Below are 13,343 nucleotides of genomic sequence, written 5' to 3' on the forward strand. Positions count from 1 at the left end.
TTCAATGTCTTAAGAACTTAACCAGCATAACCATCACAGTAAAATAGATAATTCCATTTGGCAGGTTTGACAAGAGATCTCAAAACAATATAAAACTGCACTCAGGTTGCTCAATGCCTTGGGGAAATTAATCCTCCAATCAGTTATTTTTGTCCCTCTGAGAAGAGCATAAATTCCAAAACTCAAGAAGCCTTCTGTAAATCAGTGCCTCTTGCTCTGTAAGGCTGACTCACCTAGGGGTCTTGGTAAAATGCAGACTCCGATGTGGTGTCTGGTGGGTCCAGGCAGGGCTTGAGATTCTGTGTTTCTAACAAGCTTCCACAGATACCAATGCTGCTGGTCCCTTGGCCTCAGTTTGGGTACCAAAGCTGATCTAGAATCAGTTCAGTTCAGTTGCTCAGTCGTGTCTGAGTCTTTGCCACCCCATGGACTGCAGCACCCCAGGCTTCCCTGTCCATCACCAACTCCCAGAGGTTGCTCAAACGCATGTCCATCGCGTCGGTGATGCCATCCAACCATCTCATCCTCTGTCATCCCCTTCTCCTCCCACCTTCAATCTTTCCCAGCATCAGGGTCTTTTCCAGTAGTTGTGTATGGATGTGAGAGTTGGACTATAAAGAAAGCTGAGTGCTGAAAAACTGATGCTTTTGAACTGTGGTGTTGGAGAAGACTCTTGAGAGTCCCTTGGACTGCAGGGAGATCCAAGCAGTCCATCCTAAAGGAAATCAGTCCTGAATATTCTTTGGAAGGACTGATGCTGAAGCTGAAACTCCAATACTTTGGCCACCTGATTCGAAGAACCGACTCATTGGAAAAGACCCTGGTCTAGAATACTGCTTCTCAAACTATCTGTGGTGAAGAACTTTTTTTTTTTAAGAACTTTTTAAAAATATTGTTCTTTCAAGTTTCCAATTCTGCCATAGACCAATACTTTTATAATACAACAAAAAAGAAATGCTATAAAAAAGTAAATGAATAGACATATAAAATACCAGCCCCAGGTTTTAAAATTATTATTGGGTTTGACAGACATAAGATGATCAAATTGCTATTAAGGGTTATAAATGTTCACTCTTGGGCTTTGTAACTGGTCTTTTGGGACCTGTGGCCAGCAGTCACTGCCTGGCACTGGACTGTAGACCCCACCCTGCTCTGGAGCAGCTTCACTGGGGAGAGCTGGGGCTCCAAAAACCAGGGAGAAGGAACAATGACTGGTCTCCCATTCCAGGCAGAAACCACTGTCTACGTCATCGTGAGATGTAAGTTGGATGAGAAGGTGACAACAGAAGCCGAATTTTCTCGTGAGGATTCTCCCTCGATAAGGGTGGAAGCCAAGCTGGAGAATGAGTACACTGTTTCCGTGAAAGCTCCCAGTAAGTAGTCCCATTGACCTCCAGAAATTAGGCCTGGTGTGAAGAGGCCCCTTCTTTCTTTACCTTGTTGACAGCTGTCTTTATCAGTCATTGAGAAAAGTGACAACCAAGATTTGGGTTGGTTGTTATATTCTCTTGAAAGGAAAAAGAAGTTGTAGAAGCATACATGTGTGATGGGGAGGAAATGGATATATTACAATGTTTACAAAGTTAATGTATTAACATTTTTTTAAAATTAGAGAAAAATAGGAGAAGTAGGGATAAAGTCATCTGACACCCTGTCACTAGGTCTTCTTTGCCTTTGTTCCTAATTTTTAAAAACATATTTGTTCCAATAGTATCTATTACCTTATATTCTGATTTTCTTTATGTAATCTTAATTTATCCTGTCTCCATCCTTTTACCACTGTACTATTACATGGACTTTGAAACTCTCAATTTTATAATTTTTTTTTCTATTACAAAAGTAATGTGTGCTCAATATAGAAAACTTGGAGAATACAGTAACCAGAAAAGAAAGTAGGTGGAAAATTACCCATATGCCCCCAAAGGAAATCACTGGTTTCTGTATTTTCCCACATCTGTGTACATAACTTTGTCTTGCAACCGACTATCATTACCTGAAAATACACTGTGAATATTTTCCGATGTTAATAAATATTCTTTTGACAAAATGATGCTTAATGGTTGCAAGGTAATCCAATGTGTAGATGTACCATAATTTATAAAACTAGCCCCTTGAATTGGACCTATATCTTAAAACCATAATTTTTAAAGCTATATAACACTCAGCTGAATAGAAATATCTTTTAATTTTCATTTCCTCATTATTGCCTATTTATGTCATTTTTTATTTCTTATTGTCTTCTTGTTATTTTAAGTGATGATGTATTGAGCCCCTTTATGCATGCAGGTTAGTGTCCTCGAGATGGAATTCCTGAAACATTGGGCGTTTTTAAGGGTCCTGAAAGATGATGCTTAGTTGCTTTATGGGATATTACTACTGTCAAGTTTATCTGCTATCTCATCACCAACACTAGGCCTTGTCACTTTGAATATTTTTGCTAATTTAATATCTTTCTAAAAAGTAGTCCATGGTTTTAATTTGCCTTTCTTTGATTACTAGCGAGGTTAAGTATTTTTCCATGTTCTCTACTTGTCACATTTCCTCTTTTGTGAATCGAATCTTTGTGGTTGGTGTATTTTTAATTTTTTCTTTCCCCCTCAAAACCCCTTCCTGTGGTGTAGAAGAGAGAACCCTCAGGGAGAGCGCACAGTAATGACGGCAGCACAGCAAGTGAATCAGTTCTACTGGTGTGATGGGTGAAGTGCAGAGTCCCACCGCCAGCATCCCCCCTGCCTCTGGTGACCACTGGCCAGCATCTCCCCCGCCTCTGGTGACCACTGGCCTTTATATAAAGTGCTTTAAATTCAGCTCTTCTTCCTGTCTATTGTGACTCGGGGCCTGCAGTAGTGAGTAAAGCAGATGGCAATCTTCGAAAAGTTAAATTGCAGACCCAGTGCGGATAATCCCTCTGACCCAGAGCTCTCCTGTGTGTCAGTCTGCCCACTGCTTCTTCTGCTCTGCCCCTCACTTCCCAACCCTACAGTTCACCTCCAAGCCCTTTGTTCCAGTCCCCAATTCATGTCTTCTCTGTTTAAGTAATCCAGGAAGACTTTCCCCTGTACTCTTATAAAAAAAAAAAACCAACAACAGTTTTTTAGTATCTTTTCTTCCATCCAGACCTTTCATCTGGGAATGCTTCTCTGAAGATATATTCTGGGGACTTAGTGGTATGTGACACCATTATCAGCTATTATACTGACATGGAGGAAATTGGGAATTTATTGTCCAATGCTGCAAATCCTGTGGAGTTCATGTGTCAGGTAAGGACGATGAAAGGACCCCAGAGTTTTCTGTACCTATAGTTTCTGCTCATGGTTCACAATCTGAAATCTGTTGGGTGGGAGATTGTTGTTGTTCAGTTGCTCAGTTGGACTGTGGCACGCCAGACTTCCCTGTCCTTCTCACCATCTCCCAGAACTTGCTCAAACTCATGTCCATTGAGTCGGTGATGCCATCCAACCATCTCATCCTCTGTTGTCCCCTTCTCCTCCTGACCTCATTCTTTCCCAGCATCAGGGTCTTTTCCAATGAGTTGGCTCTTTGTACCAGCTGGCCAAAGTATTGGAGTTCCAGCTTCAGCATCAGTCCTTTCAATGAATATTCAGGGTTGATTCTCTTTAGGATTAACTGATTTGATATGCTTGTTGTCCAAGGGACCCTCAAGTGTCTTCTCCAACACCACAGTTCGAAAGCATCAATTAAGGCAAAAAGATGTAACAGTATGAAAAGGGTGGGAGATAGCTGGATTTAAAATCTGACCGTCTTCACTTTTGTATTTAGGCCTTCAAAATTGTGCCCTACAACACGGAGACCCTTGATAAACTTTTAACGGAGTCCCTGAAGAACAACATTCCTGCGAGTGGGCTGCACCTCTTTGGAATCAACCAGCTGGAAGAAGAAGACATGATGACAAGTAAGTCAACAGTCAAAACTCAAGGAAAAGGCAGCAGGTCGATTTCAGTTGGTCAGTTTCAGCATGCAGTCAGCCTGTGTTCATGCTTTCTATTGGGTCTTGCTCTTCCGTTCATCCTCTGAGAAACAGTTATTCTTCTCTGGTCAGCCTGAGATTCTTCTAAATTATAAGCCCAAATATCTCACTCCCTTACTGAATACCCTCTGTGGTTTCCACTTGTCTTCTGAGGTCCAAACTGCTTAACCTTTCACAAGCCCTTCCCCAGGGGCTTCTGCAGTGTTTCTGCTCTCACCCCTCTCTGTTCTCTCCCTTGGCTTCTATGCTCTGCTCTACAGAAGGTATGAACTTCTTTCACGTAATGAAAATTCCACCCTGCCTCTTGCTACCTCAAACTGTGAGACTACAGCTTCTTCCTCCCCTCCTGCTGTAGCAGCTTAGGAAGCACTTTCCCAAGTAGGTCCCACCTGCATGCTGTAGGCTCCCCTAGCATGTCGGGTTCTCGTACTCTTCAGCTTTGTCTGTCTTTTTTGCTGGTCTGTCAGCTGGATGAACACAGGGACAGTGCCTGGTGGCTCATGGTAGGCACAAAACGATTATTTGTTTGACGAGGGAGGAGCAGTCTTGTGGGCATGTGTGCCTTGCTGGGAGCTGGAGAACCACTTGCATGGGGATGGTGCCCTGCACGCTGGACTGGATGCTTGTTGTGGCACTTGTGTGGATGCCATTTTTCCTTCACGCCACAGCTGCACTGCCCAGGAGGAGCCCAAGTCTCTGGTTACTCACTGCCTGCATTTTATCCTTCCACAGCCTCTGAGAACCATAAGGATGAGGTTATGTTACCTTCAAGTACTTCTCCTGGGGGCATTTTCTTGTTGCCTCTCCCCATTTTCCTACTGTGGAATGTTCTTGCATCACTTTCAGTGGGTGTTAATATTCCCTATTCGGGCTCAGGAAAGAATATTTCATAGCTTGACAATCATGGGCGATCCTGGGGACATTTTCAGACCTTCATTCCAAAGATTATATCCTGGTGAATAGGATGCTGGGCTTGTCTTTTTTTTTTTAGGTTTTTCTCAACATGGACCATTTTTAAAGTTTTTATTGAATTTGTTGCAGTATTGTTTTTGTTGTTTATGTTCTGTTTTTTTTGGTTGCAAGACATGTGGGATGTTAGCTCCCTGACCAGGGATTGAGCCCAAACCCACTGCATTGTAAGGCGAAGTCTTAACCACTGGACCACGAGGATGTCCCTGGGTTTGTCTTATTAAAAAAATACATATACGTATTTATACACACACACACACATATATATATGACATATGTATATATGCATATATTTATCTGTTTAGTTATCTATCACTTTTGGGATTCCCTCATAGCTCAGTTGGTAAAGAATCTGCCTGCAATGCAGGAGACCCCGATTCAATTCCTGGGTCGGGAAGATCCCTTGGAGAAGGGAAAGGCTACCCACTCCAGTACTCTGGCCTGGAGAATTCCATGGACTGTGTAATCCATGGGGTCAAAAAGAGTTGGACATGACTGAGCAACTCTCACTTTCACTTTGGGCTTAGAAATCAACTTTTATAAAAATAAAAAAAAGAGGTTTGTCCCCAACTTCCCAAAACAAACACGTCTATTCCCTGGTTGAGTTTGACTTGCTGTATCACGTGTTAGTAGGTGGAGGGGCTCCTGGGGACCAATGACTCTCAGGAGCACTTGATTTCTCACAAATCGGAAGGTTAATGGACATCCTGGGGTTCGTGTACGTTCATACCATCACTCAAAGCCTGTCCTCAACAAAGACCTCACTGAAAACCACCTTGTTAATCCTCCCAGGTCCCTTTGAGGTAGTCTGGAAATATTTTCTAGTTCAAAACTAAAGGTCATGGAAAGTCTAAGTAACAGCCTCAGGATTACTTGGCACATGTTATGAAACTGGGCATAAGAGCTAAGAAGATGGATTTTTTTTTTCTGCCGTGCCACACAGTTTGTGGGATCTTAGTTCCCTGACTAGGAATTGAACATGTGCCCACAGTAGTGAAAGCACCGAGTCCTAACCACTGGACCACCAGGGAAGTCCCAGGATTTCTTTCATTTAATCGGCATAAAGCGGTTGTTTGAAAGTGTTCTGAAATTTGAAGAGACATTCAAAATACGATCCCTGTTGTTCTTCATGGCTGTTTTTTTAAAAAACCCTTAGAACATCCACATATTTTGAACTGGTGTTATTTCTCAGGATTCTCCAGTCCTTTTAGAGAAAGGAGGCAGGATATTCATGATAGATTTGCTAATTAATTGACAGATCATTTCTTCTGTCATCTTCAGTGGTGCCCCAGAGGAAAAGCCATTAGATGTTAGGTCAGTCAACCAAGAAGCAAAGATTGAGCATCCGCTGGGTGCCATACTAGGTTTCCAGTGTCATCTCCATGAGCATGGTACCCTGGGCTTTCTCTGATCATTACATTTTGCTTGACAATTTTTCAGATCAAAGGGATGAAGAGCTGCCCACTTTGTTGCACTTTGCTGCCAAGTACGGACTAAAGAACCTCACTGCCTTGTTGCTCACCTGCCCGGGAGCCCTACAGGCCTACAGTGTCGCCAACAAGCACGGCCACTATCCTAACACCATCGCCGAGAAGCACGGCTTCCGGGACCTGCGGCAGTTCATCGACGAGTATGTGGTAAGGTCAAGGCAGGGGGGCCCCGGGAAATGGAAATGCACGATGTGGTCCCCAGGGCTGCCTTTGCACCAAAGATCTAGGTGGACTTCATCTCTAGCACATCCTCATGTGCCTCTGCTGGCAGGGCCAGTATACGCAGGCTGAAGAGATGAGCCCTGGAGTCACATGTCGTGCACGCGTGCGTTCTAAGTCACTTCAGTCGTGTCCAACTCTTTGCGACCCATGGACTGTAGCCCACCAGGTTCCTCTGTACATGGGATTCTCCAGGCAACACCGGAGTGGGTTGCCATGCCCTCCTCCAGGGGATCTTTCCCACCCAGGATTGAACGCAGGATCAAACCCACATCTGTTAACATCTCCTGCATTGGCAGGCAGGGTCTTTACCACTAGTGTCACTTGGGAAGCCTGGAGTCACATGGACCTGGGTCCGGTTTCCTTATCAATACTTGTTAACCACATGACTTTGGGCAAATCATGTATCTATCCTCTTTCTCTCTCAGTTTCCTCATATGCAGGAGAAAGATGATAATAGTTTTACTCTTAGGGTTGTTTTGAGGATAAAAAGAGATAATGTAGGTAAAGCCCTAAGATCCACCCTCGAAGAATTTACAGAGACATTTGTCGAGTGAATCTGCTGAGGGCAAAGGCCAACTCCTCTTTCTAGCTGCCTCCCCACCAACCTCCAAGGCACTTGGCAGGATGTTCCCAGCTGCTTCGCCCACCGTCAAGCCCAGGTTAACTGTTAAGCTTGGTTCCTTTCTTGGCACTGACCACAGTAAAACTCTGCAACTGAGGCTATAGGGAGGCCAGCCGTGAGGCCCCACCTCCTGACAACCTCTCTGTCTTTCTGAGCCTCTGCCTGTCTTCAGGTTTAACTGCTTCTCTAATTTAGGATCCACAGATCCTCCTTGATCATTGACTTGGGGGTCTTTCTTTGAGTGTAATCTCATCCTGTATCTTGGCCTTGATACATGCCCCCAAATTCCTTCCATTGTTTTGGAGGCAGATGCCCTTTGTGACTCCACCCTTTTCTGGTTTTCTTCCGTTTCCGATTCACAGCAACAATGCAGAAATAGCTCAGCCTCTCATATGAGGCTATGACCTCAAAAGGAACAATGAACACAATCCAGTCAGACAGGAGTGAGCCTGACACCTCCCCAGAAACTTACCTCTCTGCTCTGGACTTGACAATCTACAAGGCAATGACTCACTGAGTTATATAGAGAGGCCCCCAAAATTTGGGAGGTGATTAAATATATTGAATGAATAGAATAGCATGAGTGCCTATTTGGTGTATCATTGGCATAAATGAAGCTAAAAGGTACTTAACAGTCTAGAAGCATTTACTTGGCTTCACTTTGGAGTCAAAAATGTATAAAAGGCAGTGTTTCATTTCCCTGCCAATAGTTTTTGTTAAGAGCATACTGTGTTCATATTAGTGACCACTATTTATTGCATTTATTTGATTGGCAAGTGCATTGTCTCCTTGAGTCCTCACCACTCTTCTTTGAAATTGACAATATTGTTATCTTTCTTCAACAAAGGAGGAATAGGGCCTCAAAAGGCAGAGTAGTTGTGCCAAGGGCCCCACACTTGTCAGGGTGGAGATAGGATGTGAACCTAGTTGATGCTAAAGCTGGGACCTGTTATCCTACTTTATGTCATAGGGACATGGAAAGATGCATGTCCAGTTTGCACTGAAGTTAATCTGGTTCACATTTGTCGTATCATCTTTGTTCTCAGACTACAATCACTTCAACCAATGCATCTCCAGCTTTACCCCACAAAGGTCATCCCTCCATGTTGTTCATGACTCCAAAGAACCATCCCATTTGTTTCCTCTTTCCACCATATCAAAACCAAAAGCCAGACTCTGAGTCTCCAACACTCCACAGTTGTCACATCATCTGTTCCTTGGGGTTCATCAGGAAACCAATGCAGAGTGTCAAGAGCAGATTAGTGCTCGTGGGGTGGTGATGATGAAAATGAGGATTTTTGTGGGTTGATGCTGAAATAAGGATTGTGAAACACCAGAGTTTCTTACCAGGAAAAGTTGTGCAGGGGTTTCAGAGAAGTCACCTCTCTGGCTTCACCACCACCTGGAGGCAGAATGACCAAAGGCAGGAGGGTCTCTCCGACTTCAGTGCATTTCACCCAAGACCACCTCTCCCTCGGACACAGGATTTAAAACTGAGGTGGGCACTTTGGAGAAGTGTGCTGTCAGGCACTTTGGAGCAGCCTAATGTAAGGAACAAGGACAGGTGAACCAAGTTCCCAAGGGACTTCTGACTATGCAACTTAGCTGCAGCCCTGTTTAGCCCATTTGAATTTCCATCTGATTAATCAGCAACGGTTCCACCTTTGTGTGCCATTTGTTCCCGTTTGCGGAACCACGAAGGTGTGGTAGGAAAGTAGAAGCCAGGATTGCGGATCCTTGAGTAAGGCACTAGATTTTTCTGAGCTTTGGTTTTCTCATCTGTGAGCCAGGGAACAGAAGCAGCAGTGGAAAGGATGTTGGGAGACACTGCATGAGCCCATCCCTAGCCCTTGCCTGACACATCAAAGGCACTCATGAGAAGGTGGGAGATTTGTATCCTTCGGGCATTGGACATTTAACAGATGTCCCCTCTGAGTGCCTAACTGCTCCTTAGTGTTGGAGGAAGAATCAAAGGTGAAAACAAAGGACATGGAACAAAGACTTGGAGCCTGGCTCCTCAAGGAGCTTTCAGTCTGGTGGGAAATACAGACCTGCACACCCAGTTGCAACCCTGATTCTTGTGAACTGTCACAAGCCCACTCGCGCACCTGACGCTGCCCAGAGAGCCCGGCTGTGTCAGCGTGCCCGTGGGGCCCTCCCTCTCTTTCAGGAAACTGTGGACATGCTGAAGAGTCACATTAAAGAGGAGCTGATGCAAGGGGAGGAGGCTGACTCTGTGTATGAGTCCATGGCCCACCTGTCCACAGACCTGCTCATGAAATGCTCCCTCAACCCCGGCTGTGACGAGGAGCTATACGAGTCCATGGCGGCCTTGGTCCCAGCTGCCACCGAGGACCTGTGTAAGTAGCCCGGCTCAGTTCTGCTTCTGTCTTTCTGCTGACAAAAGCGTTTCTTCCTTCTGCTGTATGTGGGGGAAGTCCCTTGCTTACCCTTACCCCAGCTCCAGAGAGATGAAGATCCCATTTTACACAAAGTTAGACAGGTCATTATGTGCTATGACAAGCAGAATTGTTCTCCAAACTTCCTGCTTTGTTACGGGAAAGTTTAAGCAAGGGCCTGGAAGGCAGAGTTGATGAAAGTGTTGCCTTCAGATCCCAGAAGTGACATCAGTGGCTTTTGACTCTTATCAGTCCCAGTGGCTCCTTTTTTATAGCACACATTCTGTAATGCTCCCCCATCCACTACACTGACATGAGATTCGTATAATATAAGCCACCTAACAATACACATGAAATTTTTAGAAATCAAGTATGGCCCTGATTGAAATATAGAAGAGAACTAGGAGAGGAATGCTGAGGTGTACCTGCACCTGAGGACATGGTGCATTAGGCAGATGCAGTCACCTACACTCTGAATCACTGCCACTGGCACAGTCTCAAATGCTGGCTGATATGTTCGTTGTTTTGGTGACTTGGCTACTGCCAGAAGTGCTGGCATCAATGCCTGGATTTTCCTAAATGGTGAGTGATTTCTCACATTCTCCTCCCCATTTTTATAGTAATGGAATTCCTGGAAATTTTAATGTATATGACAACCATGCAAAAGTACAAGTTGTATTTTATAAATGAAGTAGTTTAGCTTCTAGGCTCAGAAAATTATGAAAACCTTTTTTTTCCCATTAACCTAATTTTACTGGATTAATGTAGAAGAAGCTTATTTCCAAAATATCATATCTCCAGGGCATAATTTGTTTTGTAAATTGCTTAACAAATTTTGCCCTTTTTTGTTTATCTTAATTGTTTTATTCAATAGCAAAAATAGCACATTCTTCCAAAAATTGGAAACAAAAATGTATAACCAAGTTATTACAAGTCTATGACTCCACTCCACCAACCACTATAGCACTTTAAATAGTTTGGTAGATATTTTTTGCCCATATTTTTCCTTATACCTGCTGATATTAATTTTAAAAATATATACACATGTGTATATGTATTAACAGATCTATATGAATACACATATATGTATAAATACATATCATAAGCAGTTATTTTTTAAACACATGTGTGGGTCTAGCGAACTATTTTAAAGTCACAAGGGACCCAAAATAGCGCTGTCCCCCCGGGCACTGAAGGTGTTGTAGCCTCTTTCTGTCTTCTGCTCAATGTCAGTAGTGTCCCTGTATCATGGTGACAACCCAAAATACCCTCACAAATCTTCCAAATACCCTCTAGAGGGCAGTGCTGCTCCCCTGGAGAACCACTGGTCTAAATAACATTGGATTTCAATGCACGTATCAGCGTTTTAGCAGGAGGACCACAGAGAGGCCCTCTAAGAGCCTTCTTTTCATGTTACCATTATTTGCTATGAGATGCTAAGAACTCTGAAACATTGCCTACATCTTCACTGTCCTTCCCTCTGGTCTAATTAGTAGATTCAAGAAAGACAAGACAAATACTCATCAATGCATCTATCAGCTCTTTTGATAGAGGACTTTCTGGAATGGGCTGGATTGAGTATTGCCAACTTTCGGCCTGAGAAGAAGACCATGTGGATCTGGCCCCGCAGGGAGTGGAGCCTGATTTTCCCACCTATGAACAGAAAAGCGGGCATAAAGAGGGTGTTTTGGAGACGCAAATGTGGGCAGGTTGGGTGGCCAGAAGTGAACCCTGATACCACAGGGCCTTTGACACTGCAACCCCAACACCTGGAAGGTGTGGTCCTGTGGTTGCTAGGTGCTTGCCCGTCAGACTGGCTGCTCCTCTGGGGGAGGGGAAGAAAGAGGGAAAGAGTGGTAGAAAGTCTCTTCCAGCACCTGACTGGGAGGACCGGAGGTGCTGATGGAAGCTCTTCCCAAATGAGCTGTGACCCAGCAGGGAGGTGAGGAAAGAAGGCATCATCCCCACCATCCGCATCCTCTACCCCGCTGAATCGTCCAAGCAGCCGGACAGGGTTACTCTTAATTACCTGCACTTTACAAACGGGGAAAGTGAGGCACAGAGAAGTTAAGCAGCTCTCCCAAGGTCTCACAGCTAGTAAGTGATACAGCCCAGGTTTGAACCCAGGTCTCTCTGTCTCTAGGACTACATTCCTTACTCCGTTCCAGAAATCTCCATCTAAAACCACAAATTTGTAGTCCTGGTTTCTTTTTAGAAAAACCATCCAGCAGCTCCAGCCTGGCTTCCTCTTTCTGTGGCCCAGATGTTGGCTCACAAAACAGCCTCTGGTGCCCTGTGGCCCTTGCACACCCATCCCTCTCTCCATGGACCCAGCAAGCAATTCTGGAGCATCGGTGTTTCAGCCACTTACTTCTCCCCATTGTTGGTGAGAAAATGAGGTGCAAGGGAGACACGGTCCCTTGCAATCTGAAACACAGGCCCATTCACAAAAGAACGTTTGGAGAACAAGAAGTACCCCTGTGGGAAGCCAGAGACCACGCATCAACATTTCTGCCCTGGGTCCCTATGGTGGAGCAGTTGGACAATGAGAGAAGCCCCCACTTTATTGGCAGTTGATTTAGTGTTGACAGAGAGCCTTAACCCCCGTTATGCCTCTGGATGCTCCAGCACACGAATCCTCCTACCACATCAGTGCAGAGCTGGCGGGAACGCTAAGGGCAGCCATCCCACTCCTCCTAGTCTGCCAGGCCTCTCACAGTGGGAGCCCTGAGCCTCTCCAGCACTTTCCAAGGCAGTGGAGTGCTAGGGAGCTTGCCTGGTCTGCGGCCAGTTGGCAACTTGTAAAGTTACATGGGGCCAGGATAGGGTGGGGGGAGATTCTGGTTGCCTTGGAGCTAGCAGGAGGTCATAGACGGGCAGGCTATAAAATTCGGCTGTTGGAGGAATGGGCAAAGGAAACCTGCTGCATTTTTCACTTGCTAGATCCTGTAATCTCTGAATTTTCTGAATCTAGATATGATTTGTGTTTTTGTCTGTGGTTTAACCTTGAGAATGACTACTGGCCCAGAAGCAGCAGCCACTGGTACATGGGGAGGAACCATTCATTTCACTACCAGTGGCCAGTAAGTCTAGGAGAGAAGGCAGGTTAGGTCATAAACAAGCAGGGCAAACCGATCAATCTAAGACGTATGTTTGTAACAGCACCCAGCAGAGTTATCACTGGGAACATTGGCCTTTCCTCTCAGTGCACTGATTTTATCTCTGTGATCTCATCTGATCATCTGGGGCTTGGCGAGTAGTCATCTTCATTTTAGAGAGAAATGGCCATTAAGGTGCCAAAACTAAGTAACTTTCTTAAGTCCTGTCAAGGGAGAACTGGGTCAGGAAGCTGGGTTTGCAGATTCCCAGGGATCAAGGCTCTCAGCTGCCCACTGGGCTGGAGGACCCTCCTGGCCTGCCCTTCCTTTCAAGTCTGCACTTGCCCGCCCTGGGACAGATACTTAAAGGAGAGTTATTTCAAATGGAATAGCAGAGGTTATCAGTGTCTCGCCTTGTTACAACTCAACCCTAGAAGCTGAAAATAAATATATTAAGGAAACTAGGCTGTGTTTATTCACTAACTGACTCAATGGCTCATTCACTCATCTGCTCACAGGACAACGTAATGGATGCAGCTAGGCCAGCTCATACCA

The 13,343-nt window shown here is 44.8% G+C and overlaps 1 protein-coding gene across 1 annotated transcript in view; it reads left to right on the forward strand.

The window, feature by feature from the left end:
• Nucleotides 1-13,343, forward strand: part of PIK3AP1 (phosphoinositide-3-kinase adaptor protein 1) — a 113,737-nt gene that overhangs the window by 58,057 nt on the left and 42,337 nt on the right. The window contains exons 4-8 of the mRNA XM_043475853.1: nt 1,229-1,373; nt 3,118-3,260; nt 3,781-3,913; nt 6,398-6,594; nt 9,462-9,651. Coding sequence (XP_043331788.1) covers nt 1,229-1,373; nt 3,118-3,260; nt 3,781-3,913; nt 6,398-6,594; nt 9,462-9,651 — 808 coding nt within the window. The remainder of the gene's footprint in view (nt 1-1,228; nt 1,374-3,117; nt 3,261-3,780; nt 3,914-6,397; nt 6,595-9,461; nt 9,652-13,343) is intronic.

This window comes from Cervus canadensis, chromosome 8, assembly GCF_019320065.1.
Source record: "Cervus canadensis isolate Bull #8, Minnesota chromosome 8, ASM1932006v1, whole genome shotgun sequence".
NCBI classification, from domain to species: domain Eukaryota; kingdom Metazoa; phylum Chordata; class Mammalia; order Artiodactyla; family Cervidae; genus Cervus; species Cervus canadensis.